General features: G+C 52.8%; 11 protein-coding genes across 12 annotated transcripts; 3 read left to right on the forward strand and 8 right to left on the reverse strand.

Annotated features, from left to right (window-relative positions):
• Positions 1–323: 323 nt before the first annotated feature.
• PV05_08269 lies at positions 324–1,907 on the forward strand. Of its 2 annotated transcripts, XM_013457773.1 has the most exons (8): positions 324–452; positions 516–660; positions 709–858; positions 906–1,013; positions 1,061–1,201; positions 1,252–1,314; positions 1,364–1,442; positions 1,488–1,907. In XM_013457773.1, the coding sequence occupies exons 1-8, from the start codon at positions 403–405 to the stop codon at positions 1,508–1,510; spliced, it is 759 nt and encodes a 252-aa protein (XP_013313227.1). In that variant the 5' UTR covers positions 324–402; the 3' UTR covers positions 1,511–1,907. The 2 variants fall into 2 exon arrangements, with proteins under 2 accessions (XP_013313227.1, XP_013313226.1); XM_013457772.1 differs by having other exon boundaries at positions 1,061–1,314.
• PV05_08270 (uncharacterized protein) lies at positions 1,735–2,615 on the reverse strand (the record flags this gene model as incomplete). Its single annotated transcript, XM_013457774.1, has 2 exons — positions 1,735–1,804; positions 1,864–2,615. 2 exons carry the CDS (start codon positions 2,613–2,615, stop codon positions 1,735–1,737), a joined length of 822 nt encoding a protein of 273 aa, XP_013313228.1.
• Positions 2,616–2,800: 185 nt separating this feature from the next.
• Positions 2,801–4,911, forward strand: PV05_08271 (uncharacterized protein). Its single transcript, XM_013457775.1, has 2 exons — positions 2,801–3,280; positions 3,331–4,911. The coding sequence occupies exons 1-2, from the start codon at positions 3,151–3,153 to the stop codon at positions 4,344–4,346; spliced, it is 1,146 nt and encodes a 381-aa protein (XP_013313229.1). The 5' UTR covers positions 2,801–3,150; the 3' UTR covers positions 4,347–4,911.
• A 73-nt stretch (positions 4,912–4,984) lies between these two features.
• Positions 4,985–6,557, reverse strand: PV05_08272 (uncharacterized protein). Its single transcript, XM_013457776.1, has one exon. The coding sequence runs from the start codon at positions 6,542–6,544 to the stop codon at positions 5,291–5,293; it is 1,254 nt and encodes a 417-aa protein (XP_013313230.1). The 5' UTR covers positions 6,545–6,557; the 3' UTR covers positions 4,985–5,290.
• A 265-nt stretch (positions 6,558–6,822) lies between these two features.
• On the reverse strand, positions 6,823–8,352 carry PV05_08273 (uncharacterized protein). Its single transcript, XM_013457777.1, has one exon. The coding sequence runs from the start codon at positions 7,941–7,943 to the stop codon at positions 7,128–7,130; it is 816 nt and encodes a 271-aa protein (XP_013313231.1). The 5' UTR covers positions 7,944–8,352; the 3' UTR covers positions 6,823–7,127.
• A 162-nt stretch (positions 8,353–8,514) lies between these two features.
• Positions 8,515–10,183, reverse strand: PV05_08274 (uncharacterized protein). The gene is made up of 2 exons (XM_013457778.1): positions 9,275–10,183; positions 8,515–9,218 (listed from the first exon to the last, which is right to left on the reverse strand). The coding sequence occupies exons 1-2, from the start codon at positions 10,053–10,055 to the stop codon at positions 9,001–9,003; spliced, it is 999 nt and encodes a 332-aa protein (XP_013313232.1). The 5' UTR covers positions 10,056–10,183; the 3' UTR covers positions 8,515–9,000.
• A 417-nt stretch (positions 10,184–10,600) lies between these two features.
• On the reverse strand, positions 10,601–13,962 carry PV05_08275 (uncharacterized protein). The gene is made up of 2 exons (XM_013457779.1): positions 13,588–13,962; positions 10,601–13,532 (listed from the first exon to the last, which is right to left on the reverse strand). The coding sequence occupies exons 1-2, from the start codon at positions 13,767–13,769 to the stop codon at positions 11,852–11,854; spliced, it is 1,863 nt and encodes a 620-aa protein (XP_013313233.1). The 5' UTR covers positions 13,770–13,962; the 3' UTR covers positions 10,601–11,851.
• A 260-nt stretch (positions 13,963–14,222) lies between these two features.
• PV05_08276 (uncharacterized protein) lies at positions 14,223–17,207 on the forward strand. The gene has a single exon (XM_013457780.1). It carries the CDS (start codon positions 14,501–14,503, stop codon positions 16,568–16,570), a length of 2,070 nt encoding a protein of 689 aa, XP_013313234.1. The 5' UTR covers positions 14,223–14,500; the 3' UTR covers positions 16,571–17,207.
• PV05_08277 (uncharacterized protein) lies at positions 17,091–18,600 on the reverse strand. Its single transcript, XM_013457781.1, has one exon. The coding sequence runs from the start codon at positions 18,565–18,567 to the stop codon at positions 17,164–17,166; it is 1,404 nt and encodes a 467-aa protein (XP_013313235.1). The 5' UTR covers positions 18,568–18,600; the 3' UTR covers positions 17,091–17,163.
• Positions 18,601–18,777: 177 nt separating this feature from the next.
• PV05_08278 (uncharacterized protein) lies at positions 18,778–21,576 on the reverse strand. Its single transcript, XM_013457782.1, has one exon. The coding sequence runs from the start codon at positions 21,048–21,050 to the stop codon at positions 19,080–19,082; it is 1,971 nt and encodes a 656-aa protein (XP_013313236.1). The 5' UTR covers positions 21,051–21,576; the 3' UTR covers positions 18,778–19,079.
• Positions 21,577–21,789: 213 nt separating this feature from the next.
• On the reverse strand, positions 21,790–24,487 carry PV05_08279 (uncharacterized protein). The gene is made up of 2 exons (XM_013457783.1): positions 23,111–24,487; positions 21,790–23,044 (listed from the first exon to the last, which is right to left on the reverse strand). The coding sequence occupies exons 1-2, from the start codon at positions 23,740–23,742 to the stop codon at positions 21,952–21,954; spliced, it is 1,725 nt and encodes a 574-aa protein (XP_013313237.1). The 5' UTR covers positions 23,743–24,487; the 3' UTR covers positions 21,790–21,951.
• Positions 24,488–25,583: the final 1,096 nt, after the last annotated feature.

The following is a 25,583-nucleotide window of genomic DNA, read 5'->3' on the forward strand; positions in this document are numbered from 1 at the left end:
ACCTAGGCGGCAGGTTGCGAATAGACGAGAAGACAAGGTGCCTGTGCTACTCATTGTGATTCCTTCTTCGCACCGGAACGGACTAATATGATGTTCTCAACATATGCCGCTGCGGCGCAGGATTGAAGGACAGATTTCCAACCACGGCAAAGGCCGGTCTTGGTCTTTAAAACGTTATTCGATGCGGAGATCGGCTATGCTTTCGATGCCATCTCACAGATACGGGTTGCCCTGGTTTACACTTGCCGCGGCCCCGCATATCCATGTAATACTAATACTGATCGTGGGCCAAAGCTGCCTACCATTTCTCCATATATCGCCCTTGAGCATCTTTTCTTGACTTGGAAAGTGATCTCCCGACGGCTTTACACAAGTTTGTCTACTTCATCTTCCCCCTCCAAAATGCCATATTCTCTCAAGGGACGCAATGTCTTGGTCACGGGAGGGTCAAGGTGAGCTTTTCTACAGCTTAGGCAAGCTTCACGCCTCAAAACCAGGCCCTGACCGTATCTTAGAGGCTTGGGAGCTGTCATCTGCGCGAAGTTTGCTGCTGAAGGTTCGAATGTCATGATCAACTATGTGAGCAGCAAGGACAAAGCAGAAGAAGTTGCCGGGAAATGTGAGAAAGACTTCGGAGTCAAGGTCGCAATCGTCCAAGGGGTATGTTCCATTCTCCATGCGGTATGATCATACACTGACACTGGGCAGGACGTTGGTGTGGCAGCCGATTGCGTTCGGTTGGTGAAGGAGACTGTACAGCACCTCGGAGGGCTCGATATCATTGTCAACAATGCCGGGTGGACGAGATTTGCCAAGTTTGACGATTTGAACGACCTCAGTCATGAAGAATGGGACAAGGTAGGAGCAGCAAGACTAGCGCTGCCGGCTCGTGCTGACTTGACCAGTGCTGGCGCACAAATGTCATGTCTCAGTTGTGCTTGATGCAGGAAGCGGTGCCAATATTCAACGCCAACACAGAAGGAGGAGTATTCCTCGTTTGCTCCTCGATTGCGGTAAGACAGATTCCACACCTCAGAAGCATTATGCTGAGCCGTCACAGGGAATCAGTTGCGCTGGCAGCTCGCTCGGCTATTCTGTAACGAAGGCTTCTGCACTCCATCTCATGAAGTGCATGGCTTCTACACAGGGGCCGAAAATAAGAATCAATGCGATTCTGCCGGGTTTGCTGTTGACGGACTGGGTAAGCGGACCTCGACCTATTGAGCCTGCTCCCGCTGATGACCTTCCAAGGGTATGAGATACACTGCAGACCGAATACAGCAAACGATCGAGGCGGCCGCATTGAAACATGAGGCTTGTTGCCCTGCCAGCCTCTTCTAGACCATGCTAATGATCGCTGCAGACTTATCTGGACGATTGTGCAGATTCGTTCATTTCGACCGCAAAGAACACCTCTATCACAGGACAGCAGATTGTAGTTGGTATGTCTTGCCGCCTTTCAGATGCATTCTTGCTGACAGGCGTAGACGCTGGTGTGGTCATCCGGTAGACCATGATGCCGAGTCATGCGTCGGCTTTCCTTGTTGGTCACTAGAATTTTCTTGCAGGGCCAAATGGTGTGAGAAGACGTAGAGATCGTACTCTCCCATACGCGTCGGTTCCCCAAAGAATCCTGCACGAGCAGCGGCAGCAGCCCCAGGTTTTCTTTCCATAGAAGCGACTGTAACGTGAGGAAATGCAATCCGGCTGATCCCTCCTTTTGATGCTTGGACATTAACCATTAATGGTCGGTCGCTTTCCACTGGAACCCCATTTTTTGGCAAGATCGCATAAGGTACGCCCACTGGAATAGGATCGACAACATGTTTCATGTCCTCCGGGATGTCAGACTCCATCACGGACCACATATCTGTTGACAATTTGAGACGCACCGCATCTCCTGACAGGCCATCCCTAGTTGCGAAGGCGTGAAGGGGTCCGATTGCCCGATTTCGCCCGAGTATTTCGCTGTCTGAATGTTTGGCAAAATTGATTGTACGCATCTCTGAGGTAATTTTCGGAGCAGTCGCGAGGTTTGTGCCATTCTCTCGGCGCGGGAGACTTTCGTAGGGTGGGATGTAGAGTTTATTACGGATCGCATTCACCAGCATTTCTGCACCAACAGGAGCCAGCAGAGTCAGCAACTCCTTGGTAGTGATATGATCTGGATCGGGTATGGTCAATCCAGGAGAGGGCGTCTGATCAAGAATGACGCCTTGATCGAATTTTGAGGGATGCAATGTCTGCACCGTGACACCGGTCGTCTGTCGACCATGAATGATTGTCCATTGTAGGGGGGCAGCTCCAGGCAGATCTGGAAGCATCGATGGGTGCACATTGAGGCCACCATATCTGGCGAGGTTCAGAATCCGACGCGGGATCAGCAAGCCGAAGGAGACTGCCACCACCAGGTTGATGTATGGATTTTCACTCCCATATTCAGGCGGACTCCATCCCCGGAATGTGTCAATTTGATGCACCGGAAGACCAAGTTGTTGCGCGACTGTCTTGATTGGTGGCGAGGTGATGACTTTGAGACCTCGACCACTTCTCTTATCTGTTCTCGTTACGACGTCGATGGAGGCGACATTAGTCTGTGGTGTTTTCGAGTACATGTGCAAGGCTATCAAAGAGGTTGCACTGAATAAATCCGATCCACAGAAGAGGATCCTCAAGGGGTGGTCTCTATCTTTTTGGGTTGAGGCGAGGCGAATTGAGGTAAATATTGTCCTTCTCAGAGCACATGATCTGGTGCGCCAATGTGCAGGTGCTTTCAATAGCTGTCGCTTCATCAGACCTGATCATGTTCATGGAGAAAATCAAAGGCTGTCCACGAAAATAGACTACCAGAAGGGGGAATATTCTCGTCGCAAATTGCCGTCATACCAAGTACCTCGGTCGGCGGGCGATTATCATGTCTCGTCCATGCTCATGCTTATGCTTTTAAGCTGGTTTTGTCAACGCTCTGACTTCTCTCCATATCCCAATAAGGATATATCAAATCTCTAACAGCACTATTCGGTTTGTCTGTTGCGGGTCGCTCATATCCACGCTGCTGAAAACCAGTCCCTCTGCTTGCGACACCCAGTGACCCCTCTACTTGACTCAAGCAACCGAGAAGGCCGCAGGTCGTGTCTACACCTGTTCAACATGGCTGCGCCATCGCAGCCAGCGCATTCGCAAACTGAACCCTCATCTTCGACAACAGTTCCAACAAGTCAAGCGCCTCCTGATGTAGCTGTCGAAGATGACTCGGACCCAGACTTCGACGACCTAGATGGTACAAACCAGCTTTCCCACTACCAATACCATCTTATTGACAATCAATAGACGTGCTTGATCAATTCTCCGCCGCAACGTCCTCTCAGCCCAAGCCTCAACCGGAACCTACACCCTCCTCCTCTGGCCCGGGCAGACCACCAGCAGCAGCAACAAGCGAAACTCCAACTCTCCCGTCCGACCTACCTATCCCCGAAGGCCCCAGGCCCTCCGAAAGCGAAGAAGAATTCATGGCCCGCCTCACCGCCGAAATGTCCAGCGTCATGTCCAAACTATCCGCTGATCCAGCCGTCTCCGCGGCGACGCCCGACGACATCGCCAAAATGGGCAGGGAACTGGAAGAATTCACCGCCAAAATGGAAGCTGAGGGGGTGCAACCCGAAGATCTATTGAAAGCCATCCTCGGCGAAGACACAGGCACCAAGGTTGGCGAGATCGCAACAAAAGAGCACGACAGGCGCGAGAGCGAATCCAAATCGCGCAGCCCGGAGAAATCGAAGAGGCCCGAGTCGTCCAAGGGCAAGTCGTCAGGCACATCTTTCGAAGACACGATCCGCAAGACAATGGCCCGCATGGAGTCCTCTTCAGCCGCAGCGAGCAGCGCAACTGCCCAATCAGCTAAGTCGGAGGAGGACATGCTCGCCGAGATGCTACGCGCCCTAGACTCCGAGGGCGCCGGTGAAGGCGGAGACGGAGACGGCGACTTGTCCAAGATGTTCCTCGGCATGATGGAGCAGCTCACGAACAAGGACATGCTGTACGAGCCGATGAAGGAGCTCAGCACGAAGTTCCCCGACTGGCTGGACCAGAACAAGGCGAGATTGCCGACGGAGGAGTACGAAAGGTTCACGAGGCAACAGGTCATTGTGACTGACATCGTGGGCAAATTTGAGCACACTAGCTACAGTGACGATGACCCCAAGTGCAGAGAGTACGTGTGGGAGAAGATGCAGGCTATGCAGGCAGAGGGGGCGCCGCCAGAGGACCTGGTTGCCAACCCGTTTCCAGGGATGGGTATGCCGGATATGGATGACAAGGCGTTGGAGGAGGGATGTCCCACGCAATGACCTGGGAGTTTTAAGCAGTTGACCACGAACGCATCCGCAGGGATGCCAATCGATGGGGGAAGATGCTTCCAAAGACACATAACCCCCCCTTGAAGAGTCCCAACCCTGTTGAGCGAAGCCATTTGCCGGGCTCTGAGAGAGAGTTTTGGCAGACCGCGCATGCCGGATGGGGTTCAAAGCCCGCATGAATGTTACAAGGTACACCCAGCCGTTCACGGAAGATTCCAATCTGAGGTCCATACATAGGCCGGTAATGCTCCGCTTCGAGAAAATCACGGAGGGTGGAAAAGTGGGAGACGGTATATACCCGGTTACTTAGGCCAAGGGAGGACACACGAGAACACTTGCGAAGTACTCTATCATACAGTCATATTGATATAATGCCCAAGTCTGCGGGCTTTGCGCAAGGCGAGACGAGACGAGACGAGACGCGATCTTGTCGAAACAAGAAGGGAAATATCTCCGAAACTATCTATTCTGTTACTATATTGGTACAATATTGAGTAAAATACATAGTAATCCTGGCAGCAAACAGCCTACTGAGTGGCAAGGAAGTCTTACCCAGACGAGCACTGTGCAAAATGATAGATCCATGATAAGGTATGCTAGCTAAGGTAGGCACCTGTAGGTACTAGTATGCTCTGAGTGATGCCCCTGTCATCAGCGTACTATTCATTCTTGTCATCTATGCATACCTTACACTATAGAATGGGCACCGCACGAGTCTCGATGCATTTCGCGGGGTTCTCTGGCACAAAAAAAGACGTGCTCCATCATGGCTCTTTGGACGAGCCTCCAATGCATAAAAACATCCCGAGCTCGCCGATAGTACTTGCTCACAAGCACGCACTCAAAGTGTATTGCCAACAACCTCCAGCTTCAAAGGAAGGACCATCAGTTGGTCTGACGACTCCAACAACAAAACAAGACCGGTGTCAAATCAATCACGAGAGATCCATTCCAGCCTCGTACTCCCCATGCCTAGATTGCTGGCCATGCGTGTGCCCCTCCATCTGCTGCTGAGGAACAGACTCCCGATGCTGCCCCTGCCCCTGCCCCTGATCTCTCAAGATAAACTCCCTAAACACCTCTTCATACTCTTCGTCCTCGTCCACAATAAAGTCCTCACCATCCGCAGGACCTGTCCTGGAACTTCCCCTTCCCTGCGCATGCGTTCCTGGGTCTGTTCCAATTTCGTAGTCGTAGTAGATGCCCAACTCTTCAGCCTCCGGATCGTACTCTTCCGTAGGCGACATCTCCTCGTGTCCTTCTTCACCTTCACTATCTGCCCATTCACTCATCACTTCATCCTCAAGCACGTCGGCATCACCTTCAGCCAGCGCCCTCCGCCTCATCTCGTCCTCCCACACCCTCCTCTCTCTGACGAAATCCATCCTCAAGACCTGGTCTCCCACGCCTTCACTCCGAGCATCATCTCGTCTCCGCCGAATTCGGTCAAGGAATTGAGATTTCTTCTTCTCGCGTCCCTGAGCCGCGTGTCGTGCTATTGCCGCAGCCGGACTCGCACTTCGAGCACGAGATTCCCAGATCCCTTCCTTCTTCTCGTTCTGCCCACCAATGAAGGTGAACGATGCCGAGTTCGCTGTCGCCTTCTCATTGCCAAACAGAAACCTTGACTGCGTAGTTCCCGAGACACGACCGTCCCGGTCTGCATTCAAAGCCGAGTTCGACGAGGTTGAGTCCGGCGGTGTTACCAAGGCACTTCCGCCTACAGACCCGTTCATGTTTGGATATTGTTTCGGACTCTCGGGCGTCTTTTGCATGCCAGCTCCTCCTGTCCCACCTCGGTACCTGCTCAAGAGATCAAACTGCGTCTTCTGCACACCACTGAATCCTTCGATCGCACCGTCGTTGCCATTTACAGTCCTGCCAAAGAATGCGCTTGGTGTGACATTCTCATCCTGCTCTTCGCTAACCGCAAACTTCCCCAGCGGCGAGCTTGCAATTATCGGCGAGGAGGGACCGTGACCGGGCGATGCAGGCATGAGATTCGCATTCCTTGACGTCCGGAGCGGCGAAGGTGTCACGGGCGTATAGCAATGAAAATGATGAGGTCGATTGGTGGCGATGAAAGGGCTCGATTGTGCAGGGGAGTGTGAGAACATTGCTCGATGCTCGTCTAGTCGTCCGAGAGTAATCAGATTCTGCTTCAAAAGGGCTCTAAGTGCGTCTGTCATCAGCGCAGACTCGTAGAACGTGAAGGTGCAGATTGTATTTCGAGAGCCACCGAATGACGCGAGTAGGCGCGAAAACGCGACCGTATCGAGCTAGCCAGATTCGGCTTAATGAGCATTCTCGATTTCAGGGTCTGCACTGGCAGCACATGAATCAAAGTGCTGACACCTGGGCGAATGATGACGAGCGCATCTGAGAGGCTGTCCAGATTTCTTGCATGTGCGTCCAAAATCACATCAGGCATGCCACCATGCAGGTACAGAGAACTCAGGCAAACTCATTCAGCTGAGGAAATAATCATTTTGGGTTTCTATCTAGCCAATTCACAACACCACCAGGCATTTCCTTATGTACCCCTGAAACACAATGATGGACCGGCAATTCGAGTGCAATAGCACAAATTACGCCCGGCATTAATACATTTGACAATAGACCCCGTACCCGTGAGTCCCTTCTCAATGATTTGGGTTCGACGCCTGCTAGCAAGCCAGGGTGGATGACAGATTAGTGTCTCCCTTTTTCGCTAATTACAAACAAGATTCGTAATGATCGTGATGCTGGTGCTTGAAGCCACAAACACTCGCATTAGAAGTTGGATGCGGTGTTGACTGGTCCAGGAGAGTGATATTGATCCAGAGTCCGTTGAAAGGGCGTGCTGTCAGATCCAGTCGTTGCGCTGAGTTTGTCTTGGTTGAGGTTGGGATCATAGAGATCATCGTCGTGCAGATTCTTCTTCTTGCCCCAGATACGCCAGGCAGTATAGGCCAGTCCCGCAAGAAGCAGAGCACCACCGACACCACCAACCACACCACCGATTGTTTTCTTGGCCGTTTCACTGAGTCCAGAACTTCCACTACTGCTACCGCCGTTTGTCAGCGAAGCGGGGTCGACACTCGTGGTGATGGGAACAGCGCTACTGCCTGTGCTCGTGACATGGACAGTGCTTCCTCCTTTGACACTTGTAATGGTTGTGATGACTTCTGAGTAAGAACTAGTGGTTATCAAAGTCCTTGACGGTGCGGTAGTGCTCGTGGTGATGGTTGACACGGACTCCGAGGTCTCTGTTGTGCTGCCCTGAGAGTCTGTGGGTGTAAATGTTGAAGTGGTCTCGACGATGACGACGGACTGCGATGTGCTGGTAGGGCTTGATGTGATTGTAGAAGAAACAACAACAGTCGGAGTGAAATCCGAGGTAGTGGGGGTGGTGGTGACAACGCTGGTGCTGGCAGTAGTGGTATCGTCAGAAGAGGTTACTGAGGAGGTGTCGCTCGCAGAGTCGCTGCCGCCAGTGGACAAGGCCACACTTTGACGTTTGAAGAGGGCAATGGCATCGTCGAGGGCATCGGCGGAGACCGCGGAAGCGAAGAGCATCGAGAGGAAAAGGACACTTAGTTTCTGCATGTTGAAAGTCGAGTCGAGGAAGATGCTGAAGTGGGAGAGATTGTTGGGATGAATCGAGTTGGCCGCAGTATGTGCTTGAAACAAAGACGTGCAGTTTAAGCGAGCGTCGTTAATGGGAGGGCGAACGAACGGCCAATTGCGGCGTTGAGTGAGGTCGAATTTCGAATTGAAGTTGAATAAAGGTGATCTAGAGTGATTGCTAGAAGAAGTCGAAGATGAGGAGACAAAGAAGACAAAGCGAAGCCAAAGAGAAGAAAGGCGATTGGAGTTGGATCGGTTGGAAAGCAAGGTTGCATGGGAGTAACAGAACGAGGAAGAAAAACAAGGGACACGGGCGTTACGGGCATGGTGTGAGTGATTTCGGTAGTCCCAGGCGGTGGCTTCGCCTATTGCTGGACTTGCGTTATGCAGGTGCAAACGCCAACCAAAGCAAAGAGTTCCAGTTTGTTTTCGGCGAGATTTTCAATCGGCAGGCCGCAGTTGAACCGCAGTCAATCCCTCTTGTCTCACCTCGCACTCGATCACGTGTCGATCTCACTATGTACTGTCCCTCCTCTGTCGCCAGTTTCGACTCGACAAAGATCTGTACTTCAATCGATTGCACATGTGACACTGATAGCAACACTCGCAATGCAACCCTGTACGACTTCCTCCCAAAATGATATGGCAGGATGGCAGTCACTGTCAGTCAGCGGCTCTAGGATCAACTCGCAATCCCTTGGGCAGTCTACCACACATGCACCGGAGAAAATACTTTGATTACGAGCAATGCAGACCCTTCATAAGCAGACGGTCACTTGCTCACAGCTAGACCATATTCGCACCTTTATAGTGGGCACTAAGATGGAATGGCTCGAAAAAGCGACAGAAAGTGTATGCAGTCTTACTCAGATGACTCGCAAATTCCCTTCCGTAGTCGGTGTATCCCGCAATCTCGCACATGATGCTGTGTACTCGTGCTGTTCCAGATCCAGAAAGAATTTTGTGCAACCCGCCGTCCAGGTACAGTCCGTCACGACCAGGCAGATCAATCTCGGGTACAATAGAAAGCATTACTTCATACCACAGCTTCCTCCGCCCCAGCAACATCACTCTTGACCGCATACATATGAAACTGCGCAAAAATTGTCACATCCTCGACCATTGTGCCCAAACTGCCAATAAGCCAAGGCAGATTCTTCATCACATACTCATGCTGCGTCGAATGACAGAGAATGCCCGCGCCATAGGTGAGATTGCCCATAAGCGAGAGAATGAAGAACAGCAGCGAGAGTCCTGCGTCATCTCATTAGCACTGATCCGTCCACACGTCCAACTCAAAGACTGCTTACCTTCGCAGCTCTTCTCCCTCGCATTCTTGATGATCTGCGGTATCCTCGCGCCCAGATACGCCACGGCACTCGCATACCCCAGGATCTGCGCACCAGCAGCCATCTTCTCCTCCTCCGTGTCCCTCGACGTATCACTCGGTCTCCACGCACCAGACTCATAAGCCAAAGCCCAGCCCGCGGCGCCGACAACCATGATCGCCAGCACGCTCATGACGTTCTTGAACCACAGCCTGGTGCCCGACTCGTCGCTCTCTTCAAGTATCTTCGCCAGATGATCATTCTGCGCGACACTGCTTGCCCGTCGTCTCATGCTCGCACTGCTTCGCCTCCTTCGCTCCGCAGACCCAGGGATCGTAAGACTGTTCGTCCTCTCGCGGCGCAGGAGCGGTTCATCTTCTCGCGGCTCCGCTGCGGACAATGAAGCACGTGCTTCCAGTAACGCTCGTCCTTCCCGCCTCTTGTTCCTGATACCGTAGTATAAGCACTGTCCGATCAGCACGCCGTCGGCGATGCAGAAGTATACGCCTATCGCGACTACCACCGGGACCAGGCCGGCCCACAGCGCACCCGCAAGGTTGCATATGTCGCCAATGAACCAGACGAAAATGAATGCGAGGCTGATTGCTTCGGCCGAGCCGTTGCGGTAGTTCTCGATTAATTGAGGAACGAGGAGGAAAATCCAGCAGGCAAGGGAGATTGAGCCAAAGATGCCGGACAAAGCTTCGCGGATGGTGAGCAGTGCATCAGGCTCGGCAGCGAGAATGGTGAAGAAGCCTGCCATGGCGGGATCAGGCAATTCAAACGGACAAAATCACATAGTCGACGAGGGAAAACAGGCCAATTTGTGAAATTTGAAAAAGGAGCCCTATGATGCTCAGCTCGAGAATTCTAGGTTAAGTGGAGTGCTTGGTTTATCATCGGGCAGCTGGCGATGTGACGCTCCTCTCGCTTGTCTTTGACGTTCGTCATTTCCCCGATCACTTGGATTCCAGCCTTTAGCCTTGGCCTCACTAGCCGCAGCCCACGCCCACGCCCACATTTCTGACCAGTTCTTATCGCGCCGTATCTCATTCGTTGTTGAAGGACGTCAAGATTTCCAGTATGGAAGCGCAATACTATGTACAGCTGGCAAACGTAGTCCAAACGTATTCCCGAACATCGTTGCAAGTGCATCATGAAGCGATGTACGTGAGGTACACCAGAGCTGCAGATGCAATAAAGAAAAATCAATGGAACAGGCGTGCCACGATGACCTACGAGGCTTTCGACTCACGATATCACGCACGAACGCTCTAATGAAAATGTTCTGAAAAGAGAAAATCTGTGGGTAAATGTCCGGGTATTGTCTATGCCTCTAGTATCTCACAATAGGCCACTGCCTGTCCTAACATATTCATACCTCCGCTTGTGGTCCTGTCGACCACTATGTCCACCATGTCAACTCTCCTCCTTTATCCAACAACTTGGCACCTTATTGGCTTGCCGTCCCTCATGGTGAAGCGTATCTTGGTGCCTGTCCACCTCGGACAGGGTGTCGAACGTCGGCGAATAAGTCTGAGTCTGGGCTTTTTGCTGCCCGTAGTAGAATTGGCTCGGGCGGCGGCGGCCATGGAGCGAGTGAAGGCGGCCATTTTTTCTTATCGCCGAGGGACTTGTCGGGAAAGTGGTGGATGTAGGTTCTGGAGGAAGGAGGGTGCTGGTGGAAAAGAGTCGGTTGTTTGTGTGGTTGGCTTTGGATGTATTGTGGTGATGGTGTCGGTTGCTCTTGTGAAGGACTCTGGTGTTATGTGGTGTGGTGTGGTGTGGTGATGTGTGTATCGATGTTAACGAGCGGGAGATTTTGACGGTGAGGAATCTCCTTTATTTGTACTCGTCCGTCCAAGGACCTCGACGGTAATAGAGTTCTGAACCACGACTACGCCTGAGGACCACGAAGAGTCATGAGGACCTGAACCGTGGTTGAGAACCCTACTACCGTCGAGGTCCTCACACCTGAGGTCCGCCGGCTTCCTGTTCGTGGTCATCGTTCGTTGTCCTGCCTTCCAGTTGTGCCTTTTGGTTGGTGGACAACCACAGTGAAGGTAATAATAGCATCGCGTGAGCCTTGGGGGGAAATTTCTCGGTAGAATTTTACTGACTTCGAACGCTTGTTGTCTCTGGTTGCCAGACGGCGAGATCGTAGTACACTATGCAGGCTACTAATTTTGCTTCATTGTGTGTTATGCCTCGAACGTAACATCCTGGCAGACTCTCAGACGAAGCATCTCGGACCATGGGCAGTCTCGCTTGATGCCGCATACAATGAGCATACTCAATAGACCTTGGCTGCCGATATAGTGCAGCAAGAAAAGCCGGCCTCTCCCGGGAGGGTCGCTGCGCCCTGACGGATCTCGGCTGCAAGCCGCCTAGCGAGAAATTCTGGTGGGCGAATGGTTCGCGAATCGGTACCGATCGAAAGTGAGGGCAGCTTACTGGCCAGAGAAGTCCTAGTAGGTCAAAGAATGGAATGGAAGAAATATGGGTGGAGCAATGAACAGGTTCTCGATGACTCTGAAGGCGACCTAGGATAAAGGTGACTTAGCCCAACCCACTCCGCATCATGATTGGCAGCACTTTGGCTTGAAGACTCTTGTAGATATCGAGTATGCCCACCATCCCTGCCCATCGCTTCGATAAGGTGTTCAGCAGGATCAAGCAGGTCCCTGAAATTTCGTGGATGCCAGTGAAGTCTACCGGCCCTTCCTCATCACCACTCAATTCACGCGAGAAGCTCACGACAGGGAGTCGTCCATCGATTGCTAGCAAGCAGTGAGCCATGATGGTAATGGTGGCTTGGTGGATGTAGTGCGCAGAGACAATGGTGATAGGGTACATGCCCCAAGGAGAGCCCTCAGCACCACGGAGTATCTTGTTGTAGTACTCAACGACCTTGACCGCAGAGTGGTAGCTTTCGCGAGGTATAAGTTCGGTCGATTCGTGGGCGAGCATGGGCTCTTTTGTCGCCACTAGTGCGCGTAGCAGCAGAGGCTGGAAGAGGAATAAAATTGAGGTATCGAACCCAATTTCGCATGTCATACTACCCATGCCCAGAGATGTATCAAGGAATTGTAGTTCTCGCTTCCATGACAAGATCTGTTCGAGGCTTTGTTCGTACCATAAGCGTGATAGATTGGGGGCTACCGCGGGCAGATACAGCTCGCGGAAAATTTCAGAGCGGAGATATGTGAGACGGTAGTAGTGCGATGTCAGGATCATTTGAAATGACGAAGGATTCGCAAGGGTTGATTCTGTCAGCGAGGCTGGATACTCGGCAGTGATGATTTCTTCGGTGAGGTCCGATGGTCGACCTAGGTGTTGGGCCATGGTTCGTTCGATACAGTACAAGCCCCAGAAGATGGACCGGCGCCTCTTCTTGCTCTTCTCATCCTCGTAGTCGTCGTTGGTTTCTGTATGATAGTTGAGCTCTACACTCAAACGGCACGCAAAGTCCAATAATTTCCAAATATCACCTTTCCTCGGATGAAAGCTGCCAAAAGCTATCAGGAGCAGCAACGCCTGGAGCGCATCAACTGAAACATCTGAGGTGACTTCTTCGACGCACTGCAATGCTTCGGCGTAATAAGCCATCGACTCGGTGTCGTAGGCTGAATGATGTCTTGCTTTGTTGGCCGAAGCAATGGCACAAATCATGGAGACACGAAAGAATTGATGAGCGTCTTTGCCCATAAGATATTTGACGGCGGTCCCATGATGTCGCAAATAGGTCTCAATCTCCAGGGTAATATCATCGGGATCGAAAAAGGCCATGAGGATGTTTGTAGTTGACATGTACAAATTAACGAGCATCTCAATTTCAGATCGGGACGGTGCTGAGCGCGGTTGCAACGGTTCTGCAACTTCTGTGCTTTGAGCATTCAACCAGAACTCAGGACCGGCGTAGTCTGGGTTGTGAACCATTGGGCCGAGTTTTGCTTGACCATGGACAAGCACTTCGACCACGAGGGCGTACGGAGAGCTGCTGCCCAAGAATTGCCAACATGTTGGGTTTGCATGATCAATGATGAAATGCTTGTCAAAAGACAAATCACTGGTGTAAGTTCCCCATGGCGTGGGTTGAGGCTCGAGATGCGATGAAGCTGTAGAGGTGGTTCGTTCATGCTGGGCAACATGAAAAGTGCTCAAAGGCTCGGTTGATCCGTTGACTGTGGCTTGAACGGACCGTAGACGGCCCAGACGATTCAGTAACGAATGAACATAACTAGAAAGAGGTCAGCAGAGGCATCGTAGGGTTGGCTCGACGACTTCAAGCGCACCTTCGGGGCAGAGTTTGCTGTAAAGCATGATCAAAAAAGGTACATTCGGCCTTGCCTTTCTGACATAACCGACAAGCTGGAAGATTCGTATCGCATTTCCTTCGAAGGCGACGGCATCTTTGGCAGGTCGGCAACAGACGCGTGAGATCTACTTCGGAGATGTTCGTGTGCTCAAACTCCATCTTTGTGTCTTGCAACAGCCCAAGTCCGATCCGGGGTAATAGTCAATAGAGGCGGATAAAGGACATGTGCGCTTTCGGGGGCACAGCCTCGCACGGGTATATAACTTGTCAGTTCCCAGCCGTCAACAAGATCGTGATGACCCGTCTGCAGCCTGAAAGTCGATGTATGAGGATGCGAGATGGATTGGGCTCGGGTGGAAGATGCGGACAACAATGCGACGACGGGAAGAGAAGAGAGATACGACGTCTCCGGTCACGGCAACGGTGCATCATGGCGGGGCACGAGCGATAAGGAAAGACTTGCCTCGACTTGCCTCTCACGCACTGGGCACCTCGGTGTGGACTGGCTTCGACTGGCTCCGACTGGCACCGACTGGCACCAACGAATTGAACTGAACCCTGTCCAGTCATTCAGTGGTGTCCTGCCTTCTTCTCTTCTCTCCTCTGGACCACCAATTCTCCCCTTCCTAAACTGGACCCTTATTTGTACCTAGGTAACGCACGACTCATCCATCGAATCATCCAACGGCTCTTCAACAAAATCTTGATTACCCAATACAATCTCACCTGAGGAGCTTGATAGGCAGAGATTACTACCTTAGTTAACATAGCCTATCCATCCTCCGCCCTGAGACCACATCCCCGCCCATCTCACCTTCAGCCATTGACTCAATTCGCGCCACAAAGTCATCCAGGTGACTTGTCATGAAGAATCAACCATAACCAAAACCATGACTGAATGTCGTCGCTCGGTACTCTCGTGCGCGCGATGTCGCCGCCGCAAAATCAAATGTGATCGCGCCATTCCATGCGGTCAATGCATTGCCGCAAAAGCAGATTGTACCGGCTTTAGTTCGAAGGACCAGGATCCGAATATTCCACGAAGCATCGTACAGCATCTCGAGGCGGAAATCGCCAAAGTCGAAAGTGAACTCGCTCGGAATGGCCACCTCGAAGAACTCAATGCCTCGGATATCCTGGCTGGCATGCCGACCAACGATGGCATCCCCCTCGAAGAAAACGGCCTGTCCATCATCGATCTTCCTAAACATGACGAAACTCCCAAAATACCAGTCGAACCACCGCCATCATCGACGGTGAATGAAGCCTCCCGCAATGAGATAATGAGCTGCGGCGAGATCCAAGCCATGATCTTCGCCATCCTCCCAACAGGGCCGGGCATCACAGATCTTATAGCACGGGTCCGCATGAGCCTGACTCCTTCCACCGCCATCGCATCGGGCAGTCCTAGGGAAGCACGTCGAAAATCCTTTTCTCGTGCGAACAACGAAGTTAGCTGTGCCATGCTGAAAAGTATACCCACACCCATCGTCCGAAGCCTCATCAAAAAATACATGACCAGAGTCTACCCAATTTTTCCCGTCTTACACGCACCCTCACTCTGGCAACAACTCGATCGCGTGGTCAGAACTTTGCAAGAGTTGCCGGAACGACATCGCACTGTTGCACCCTCGTTCGATTTTCTCATCGTCTACCTCATGCTCTCCACCTCCGCCACGTTAGGCAGCGCCCGCACCGGCCACGAGACCAAACACATGGTCTTCTCCAGCTCTCTCTTCGAAGAAGGTATTCAGCACCTATCCGACAAGGCCAAGATCCCCTCCGACCTCGCCGGCATCCAAGTCACCCTTATGGTCCTACAGTACGCCTCCATCAACCCCCGACTAGCGAACGTATGGATGCTCACCGGCGCGGCGATGCGCGCATGTCTCGAACTCGGCCTGCACCGCGAAGCCCCTGAAGCCCTCCAATTCGACCAACTCACGCTGGACCTACGCCGCCGCATCTTCTGGTGCGCCTACAACTTCGACCGGGCAATCTGCTCCGCCTTGCAACGTCCGCTGTCCATTCCCGACCAGAGCATCGATGCGCACTTCCCCTCGATCCTAGACGACAGGCACATCCATCCGACCGGCATTGACGCCACCGGCAGCGAGACCAAAGCACACAATCTGCGATGGATCCACTTCCGGCGTCTGCAGTCCGCCATGGTCGAGGTGCATTTCCAAGGCAAGCCGCTCGAAGAGGGACAGAGCTGGGAAGACTGGCTGGTCTTGATGGAACGACGTCTGCAGGCGTGGTACGAGGATTATAACGACGGACACGAGCTCACGGAGTTCACCCTCGCCCACGGCCTGACGAATTTGCACCGTCCATCTCCGCGTGTGCCGATGCCCGGCCAGCGCAGTCTTATGGTCGCCTTCGAAGCGGCGTGTTCGAGTGCGAAACATCTGCGCGATCACATCTTGTCAGGATTCTATAGGCGATCATGGCTGATCGCGCATCATGTCTTGGAGAATAGTATGGTCGTGTTGTTCTGTCTACGGCATGGCTTTGATACGATATCGGCAAGGTTCACCGCGCAGCAGATCTTTGAAATGACCAAGGTGTTCACGGCCAATTTCCTGGCTTTGGCGGCGCAGGGGTGGAATGAAGTCTCGAATTACGCCGGTGTGTACGAGCGCCTGCTCGGACCGCTGCTCGAGTCGGTCTTCTCGAATCGTCCTCCGTCGCTGTCGTCGTTCGGTCCCGCGCAAGACGCCGAGTTGTTGCGCCTGTTGTACCCCGGTCCTTCACAGCTGGATAAATTGCGCTTTGGGAGTCGGTCGCTTGACGGTGATGGACTGCCCTCATTCGACATGGGCACTCTCAATTGGGAGGACTTCAGCGTTAGTGATGGACGATCGGCCTCGGCCGAGGGATATGTGGCTGGATGGGATCTTTTCGATCCGAACGCCGTCAGCGCAGCAGGGCACGATTTTGTTTTCGGTATGGCCTAGGAAGAACTCATCGCAGATGGACGAACTTCCACTTATCGGTCTGCACTGGCCCACGTAACCTGGCTGTTGTTATCTTCGGCACCTTCGACGCCGATGCTTCCTTTGCCGTTCTCCTGATGGCATTGCTCAGTGGGGCCTCTGGACTTCTCCGGGTCGTGCTCTCCGACGCCATTTTGGCATGCCGGTACGAGTATTGGCGATGCTCCTAGCAGCACCTTGCGTGCCCGGACAAAAATTCCAAGCCTCACTTGCTTGGTGTACGAGACCAAGCCGCCCTTTGGTAGGCTCGCACGCTGTTGGATTATGCAGGGAAGCGTAGCATCTTACCCAAGACGCCGAGAAGTGGAATGCTTCTCCAACCCACCGCTGGGGACATGATAAACCTACAGCAAGAAATCAATCAGAGCGCGGTGTCTAAGTGGAATCAGCGTATGAGAAAGGCCGTTGACGAGTGTGGGCGTTTGACTTGTATGAGTTACGAACGGATGAGTCGAAGCATTGTCGAAAACAGGTGGGACGGGTAAATTTTCATGATTTGGTTATCCCGTTGAAAAAGTGCGACGTTTCGCAGCATAACGTGGATCTGAAAGTTTCTAGTCTATACTATATCTTGGGAAAACAGCTTCGATCCTTTTCACAAGCGCGTCTGGCGCATCGGCTCCTTCTGACCATGCTGAGTTTCTTGCCGAGTTCTCGATACTATTCTGTCCGTTCTGTTCCTGGGTGTTCCCGCCAGTAATCAGTCCCTTCCAGCTCTTCACATCATGCAGCTTGATCTCTTCCTTGAAATCGCTCTTCGCGCGTTCCATTGACGCTCCCGAGACGCTTTTCAGACTCAGATGCTCTAAAACGCCGCGATTGGCCTGGAAAGCCACCGCTGTGCCATCCACCGTCCCACTGGCGAAGTCAAAGCGAGGAGTCTGCTCGAACCGCCATGCGTTCGACATCAATTCCTTTACTCCACTCGCAATGTCGGGGTTCGTGTCCTCAGCACACTCCTCGGAGCCTAGCGTGACCTCATTCAAACCAGTCCGTCTCTCCTGATCTGCACCATACATCCGCCAGAACTCGCGAACAATGCTCTGGGTAATCTCTTGTTTGACTTCCTCCCTCTTTCCCGGATTAGGTGTCCAGACGAGATTCCCCACCGGACTCCTGACGCTCTCCACACCTTTCGCCTCAATGAAGTCGCGCCCGGGGCTCCTCAGTAACCCCGGGATCTTATCGAGGTACGGGCTCGAATAGAGCAACGTCCCATGGTGCAACGCTCGCCCACGTGTAAGCTTATATGCGCTGCCGCTGACCTTTAGCCACTGGCTTTCAGTCTCGCGGCGCATGACGATGTCGTTGCGGTCGTTGACCCGAATATCGGCGAACTGGTAGCGCGAGGATGCAGAGGAAAGAGCCCGGACGACCATGTCTGCGTGCGTGCTGCGCTTGAAGGATTTGGAGTTGGGCACCATCACCGAGTAATTTAAATTGCCCGAGTCGTGGAAAACGGTGCCACCTCCGCTACGACGGCGGACCAGGTCAATTGGTACCGCGGTGCCATCTTTGCGGAGTTGTGTCTCGTGGATCTGGCCATAGGCGTTATCTGCAGTTCGTGGGATTCTCCCTTCGTCGGGTGGCAGTCCCTGTTGGAGTCTTTTAAGATCGGTCTCGAGCCAAGGGTTCTGGTTGCGGCCAATGACAACGCATGGTCGGTTCGTGTAGAAGAGGAGGATTCTTGTGTCCGGGTGGGAGTGTGTAAGCAGATAATGCTCGACTGAGAGGTTATAGTAGGGGTTATCCGAGGTCAAGTGGAAGATTAGGGGGCTTGTCTCTTGCGAGACGCGTGGGAGGTCTTCAAGGCTCCATGACCGGATTGAAGAGGTGGTCAAGCGACGAGCTGCTTGACAGCGGCCAGCGAAGATGGGTAAAGACTGGGGGAACGTCGGCCGCAGGCTATGCGATATGCACGTTAATCTCGTCAAGGCAGACGACAAGGTCGTCCGCATTGGTTTCGTGAAGTGCAGACGCAAGGAAGAAAGACGACAGGTTGACAAGGGAGCATGGAACATCAACCGGTGATGGATCGAGGCAGGAACGCTGATCGGGAAAGTAAGCCGAATGCCTGAGCAGATCCACAGTACTTAAGAGACAGCTGGATCAGAAGTGCTCTTGTATGTACCTCCATATCGTTGGTCGATGCTTCAAGTTGCAGATATCACGATCTTATTCCCTACAAGAGGTTAACGTATATCTACTACGCCCACCCATCACCCAGGTCATCCATAGGTAAGTACTTTAAATGAGCTCGTCACAGCTCCTCTTCTCCACCGCATGTAATACTCCAGGTCCAGCGTCTGTTGCTCGCTAAAAACCCGATCGAGAAAACGATACTGACCAATCAAGACAGAAAAATTGACTTCTGGAGGAGACCTTGCCAAAGCACTCGCGCCTCGTCGACGGGTCGAAGTCTGAGAGATACTGCAATGAAGAGCCTTTTCGTCTGATCTTGAAACGACCTTCACTCCTCCACCCGCTGCTTGCCAGCCACCACCGACATGCTTCCGGTCTCTTCCTGCTCGGGTCCACCAGCTATCAGATAGGGTTTGAGTACAGGGTCTCGCCAACTCGTGCCGCACGCTGAGTAGAGACCCTGCTTGGCGTCCATGAGGCGATGAGCTTGGCCAGATTCGATTTCTTGGTGTAAGCTCTCCGAGAAGAGGAAGTGTCTGATTACTTTCTTGACGTCTTCCCACCCGAACAAGCCCAGCTCTGCTGCTTGATTGCGGTAGTTCTTTGTGAACCACAAATCGTGCTCAGTGCTTACCGGATGAACCTTCTCTGCCAGAGATCCCACGTACAGCGCCCAAAGCCGGAGCCGCTGGTGCTGTGTATCTTCCGCTTCTGACTCACTCGCAGTGACCTTTGTGCGCAGATCACTAATTAGCTTGAGGCCGAATCGAACAGGTTCAGGCGAGCCTAGAACCATGGATGTCATCAGTGCTGCAGCAATGCAGGAGTATGCTTGTGTTATGGGGTGTAGGAACAGGTGAGGATAGATGGATAGGTTGACGTGATGATCTGCAAGCCTCGATATGCAGTCGAATCTGCGCAGGTGTTGCCATCTCAGCAATTGATCGTCCGTCGGCACATCGTGATTTCGAGTGTATTCTCGAGATTTGAACAGCTCGCGCAGATCAGTGATCACTGCTTTCATCAGAGGATGCTCTATCAGAGGGTCGATTCCTGCCGCATGGTCTCCGAGAATCCCAGCGGAGAGTAACCGTGCTTTCCAAGGTTGACTTAACGGCCCAGGCGTCCATTCCTGGGCGGGGAAGAGAGGCCGCGTTTCGTATTTCAAGGCAAAGTAACAGTCGCAGGAGAGGAGATCTTCGCGGAACCATGAATCAAGCAGGATGACTCCTCCAGCTGCATTGACTAGATTTCGTAGCATTTTGAGGTGCATCCGCGCTACGGCCGTGTTGTCGACCAGCGTTTCCGAGGAGAAGAGCTTCAGTATGGCTTTAAGAGTGATCATATCTGGTGGAGTCGGTTGAGCCACTCGCTGCCGCAATTCGACCATTGCCTGACCCTGAAAATACCGTGACTGGTAGGCCAGACTATCATCGTCCGTCATGACCGCCATTGCTGCTGCCAGCAGACTGAGATACGCGTTAGCAAAACAGGTGTCCTGATTCATGATAGTCATGTCGTCCCAGCATCTGGCAATCTCATAAGCTCCCTGGCCTCGGCTCGACTCTTCTGGCCACAACTGAGGAATAAACATCTCGTAGGCGTAGGTTATCAAACCGCTCGCCAGCGGGTTCAAAGCTAACCCAGAGGGTTCGAAAAGTGTTTCGCTGAGATCTAGTGGCGTGCTCATCGTTGTGAACACGGACGACGGGTCATCTTCAATGATGCCGGAATGAGTGGAGGGCGTTGATGCGGATGATGTTTGAGGGCCGCTAGTGGTGCCTGGTCCCGCGGCTATCCCAGGATAACCAAGCTGCAGTGGCTGCTCGGCCACCCATGGGTCGAAGCTGAACGGAGTTGCCGATGATATGGGCCGAGTCTGCACACCCTCTACCAATCGTCTTCTACCAGGCACTTCATAGGGAGCGCGACGTACAGCTTGCGCTGGGGTCCTTGAGCTCGATGGTTTCTGCTGTTGTTCAGGCGTGGAGGCTTGTTGTGGTTGCTGTGATGGAGGCGAGAGTGGCCCAAGGGGCACGTTGGCGGAAGCGCGTAATCGTCTTGCTTGTTCTTGCTTTTTCCACCGCTCATACCGGTTCATCACATGCCACGAAACAGCGGCATTGTGGTCTTTCGAATCAATATTGCCGGCATCCTTGTTGACAAAGGAGAAATCGCCCCGGAAGGGTGCTGGTTGATTTGGTGAGCGGTTTCCTTCAGACATGGACTGAGCATACGACTCAAGAATGAGTTTGTCCCCAGGGATATGGTAGAGAAGAGTAGTAGCCGTGGAAGCCATGGCGTTAGTGATGTCAGAAGACAGTTATCAACAGAGGGGACCATTGTGCGAACTGATGCGAGCATCCAGAAAACGGGAGGTGATTCTATATCGCTTTCCTCATCCTTAGCTGAGCATTTGAATTGAATGGGATCTCGACTCCATATTGTCCGAGGCTAGGTGTTCCAGAAACGAGGCGCAAGGAATCTTGGGTACTCGTAGCCTAACCCTTTACTGAAGGGCATCTTCGCTTCATCATTGGCCAACATGGAGGAGTGGGCTACAATTCGATGCGTCCTCGAGCCTCGTGGGTCCAAAGCAGATCTGGTGTACGGCTATTCCGTACCTTCATAGCTGGTTGTGGCTTGTAGAATCCAATCAGGAGTCGACTGCAGAACTCGCCCATGCCGCATGAATTCGTGGATCTGAAAGCAAGAGGAAGAAAATGACATAAGCGCATAGCGACTAACAGGGTCGGCCAGGGAAATCAAATCCCGTGGCGCCAGTAACTTCAATGGTCTTACGAGAAAGATGTCTAATCGTGCACAGTCGGACCTTAGCGAGAGAGAGGATACGACTTGGGCCGGGGTTGTTGAGCTTGATGACAATTCGAGAAGCGCATGCTTAGGTCAGGAACCCGTCATAATCAACATCATTTCCGCTGTAAGCCTACCTACAGGTAGGCTTGGAGGCTTGGAGGCTTGGAAGCTTGGTCGCCCAGGCGGCAGGACGGCTGCGCGCTATTTTGTCATCCGAACTTAGCTAAGCCAGTGTCCACCTTGTGAAGTCCACGCCTACCCACAGCGACGACAATCATTATCTTGAGAGGAGATTGGGGGAAGTTTGGAAGAAAAGGAAAAGTGCAGATCCATGCCAGTCTGCCTCAGTGCCTGTAACCTGCCTTGATCCCACTGCACCATTGTCAAGCGCAAGACCCTCTCCCAGTGACAGTCCGCAGTATTCGATCCGCGTCCGCGCCATCCACAGCATCGCCCCTCCACGCAACATGCATATCAGGTCGGACAAGCACGAGTTTCCTCTCGTACAATATCACCGCTAGCGGCTCAGCCGCGAGATCGACTTCGACAACAGACACACCCTGCTTTTTCGCCGCCTCCAAAAGAACCCTCGAAACCGATGCCTCATCTACGAACCGCAACAAAGTCCAGTGCTTTCCAAAGTGGTCGTACAGAGCCGACCCATCAGACAAGAAGATATGCGGCGCCCGATGACCCGGATAAGTACTGGGCGTGTAGTGTCTGCTGGTCCAAGTAGGGATCGCACAATCATCCTCATCGTCCACAACCAGCACCGACGACTTGTACCGGTAATCCACCTCGAATCCCAGATCTTTATTCTCTCCATCATGCTCGGCGTAGTACTCATGGATCGCACGCTTCAGCGCCCTTGCCGGCTGCGTGTCCTGGTCGATTTGGAGGACTGTATCGTCCTTAAACAACGCCGCAAGCTCACCATGCACTCTAAAATGCTCCCCGGAGTGCTCCACGTTCTTCGCCGCCACGGGCTTGCGTTCTTGCTCGTACGATCGCAAAAGTTCCTGCCCGGCCTGTCCATTGATCACAGCCGCGAGTTTCCACCCCATGTCGTACGCGTCACCAATGCCTGTATTCATTCCGTAGCCCCCAGTCGGGATAGTCTGGTGCGCCGCATCGCCTGCAATGAACACGCGGCAGTTCGGTCCTGTCCATGTCTGCGCGACGCCTACAGTTGGCCGCCACACGGACCGCACAAGAATCTCGTCGATGTCGATCTCGTATTTTGAGCCTAGCCCACCGAGGAGTTGGTAAACTGCGTCGCGGGAGTCGATCTGCGAGGCGTCGGCGTCAGGAGGTAGGAACAGGTGGGCCGTCCAAGTGTCAATTTCGTCTTGTGCGATGATGGCGCCACCGAATTGCCCGGGCGGCGTGAGGAGAAAGATGTGCCAGAATTGCCCTTGTTTCTGAATTCGAGCGAGATCGCGTGATTTAAAGTGGACTAGGAGTGCGCACACTGGGCTTTTGGACATCAGTATATTCTCCACTTCTGGGATTGAGGACGTCAAGGTGGTTGATGGTACTTACATCGGACCGCCATCCAGGGCAAAACCCATGGACTTTCGCGTCTGGCTGGAGGCACCGTCACAGCCGATCAAGTAGTCGGCTGTAATGATCACCGTGTTTCCATTCTGGGTGTTTTCGACTGTGACCTGCGCCTTGTCACGCTCTTCATCGACTGCCCTAACAGCCCAGCCAAAGCGGACGTCAATAAGTGGGTCTTTGTCGCAGATATTCTTGAGCCACTTTTCGAATATGACCTGGGAGATACGCTGGTATGGCTCCAACGGCTGTGCACCATCGTTGTTCGCGAGAATGTGCCTCCGGAACTCGTCGACGCTCGGAAGATCCCAGCGCGTGATCGGTTCGTGGGCGGTCAGGCCCGAGGAGAACAGCACTGGGAGTGGGAAGTGCGAGGGGACGCCCTGCTCTCTCAAGGCTGACGCGAGACCCAGTCTGCGCAGTATCTCCATGGACCTTGTGTTTGTTAGATCCATCTTCGGCCATTGCGTGGTCGAGAGATTGCGTTCCAGCAGGATCGATCGGACGCCATAGTGGGAGAGAACGGTGGCCACAAGCAAGCCTATGGGCCCTGCTCCAGCTATGACCACCGTTCCGGTGCGTGCGTGCTCCTCTTCTATATTTGTCCATGAACTCATGATGTACGTGGTAGTTGCAAGCTGAGAATCTTTGTTTCACAGTTGTCTGTGGATAATGAGATGTGGGATCCCGTCAAGCCATCCAGACCTCATGAGCTCTTCAAGTAGTCAAACAGATCCAGAGAGTCTGTTTTCATCGTCTAGGCGTGAAGGTTTTGACGTCGTATTTTGCCGTTCCGCCCTGATAGTGCTCTGCTCCAGCTCCGTTCATAGCCTGGCTGGGCATTGCAACCGACACCATGAAGATGGACAGTGGTATTGGTAGATTTACGAGTGGGCCTGGTGGTATCATCTCTGCTTACGGACCAGAAATCGCCTAGTACTGTCGCGTCGACTAGCTGGCTACCGTTTATAGAAAGTGTTCTGGACACCGATTTCAGGCTGTTCTCATCCGGAGGCGACATTGGCCGTTCGGGGGAAGCGTTTCGTATCAAGCCGCAAAGCAGTCAGCAACTGAGAAGACGCTTTGGTGTGAAGTAGTATATGTGAAGCTGACGAAGAGACATAGCGGAGGACAGTTGACTAAGACATTAGTGATATCTGAGATGAATAATCGCGTAACGATCTGTGGTTGCAGTGAGTAGGTACCTACACGGTATAGGAAGGGAGGTGGTCAGCGGCAAACTTGGCGGCATCATGTAAAATACGGTACAACATTGAATAGAGTTGATTTGAATGCAAAGCCCATCGAGACTTCCCGAAGTCTTCACACGCAGAAGTCCGATCATCCCAGCTACTTCTTGAGGCGAAGTCACTGTGCCTAGGAGAAAGCAGAAGTGACCTGTGGTTGAAATGAAAGTCGACATCACCGTAGCTTGGCGCTGACTGTCCGCAGTCATGGTTTTGGTTGGCTATCAGCCTGACTTTCAGTCCTTGTTCCATCACTCACCCACAAAGTATTCGACTGACAAACCACCAAGGGCTGTCTATGCCACCCTAACAAGTTTATCGCTTTCATAATGGCATGCACGGATACTCACGGCTCTTTGAAGGGGCTACTTCTGATGCAGGGCATTGCACAACGTTTGTGACAGTTATCCAGAAAGCTGTCTCATTGACATCTTCGCACTTGCGATATTCCGGGGCGGGCCGCTTGCCATTGTGGTCATATTTCATGCAAATGACTGGAAAGAGCGTGTGGCGGCCAGAGGCTGGCTAACATCGCTTAGAATACCTCGGCTGGAATGGCCAAAAGCATGGCGAACGGCATCTTGTCTGCTCGACGTGGCAAACGAGGGGTGGCATCTGTCCGTTTGAATACCAGTATTTGCATACCACACACACCACAGTACCTAGGGCAGGCTACTAGGGTTAATATCGTCGGAAGGAGCACACGTGCTGGAGGGCAAAGTCAGTTCCTGATACTCCGTAAGGTAAGTATTGGCGGATTGACAACTTCCGACCCCTGCGGACGGGATGGGATGTTGCGCATTAGAGCGGCTCTTTGCTCCGCAGTGGCTGGTCGATAGCGCAAGGGATGTGGTCAGAGATGTCAGTGAAACACGAGGAGAGGAGAATTCGGACTCCATACCCCAAGACTTCCCACAAAGCACTAGCCGGCCACGTTCTAGCTACGGCCAAGCTTGTTTGACTCCGCAGCAGTCTAGCCTGTAGATGGCAAAGTGCTAGACGTGAGATCTTCTGTGCCTTTCACGATAGGGCATGATAGGACAGACATGTCCGTGCATGTCAAACAGAAGGCAGATCGGTGCCATATGTGCGATCGCCATGCCGATCTTTGCTTCAACAAATGACAAAATTCTTCACAGCGCCGGCCCATAACCCCTCCTGTTCATTCAATCTTCCCACGTTGTTTTGTGAGGGCAGCCCGACGGTATACT

This window comes from Exophiala xenobiotica (genome assembly GCF_000835505.1).
Source record: "Exophiala xenobiotica strain CBS 118157 unplaced genomic scaffold supercont1.5, whole genome shotgun sequence".
Taxonomy (NCBI): Eukaryota; Fungi; Ascomycota; class Eurotiomycetes; order Chaetothyriales; family Herpotrichiellaceae; genus Exophiala; species Exophiala xenobiotica.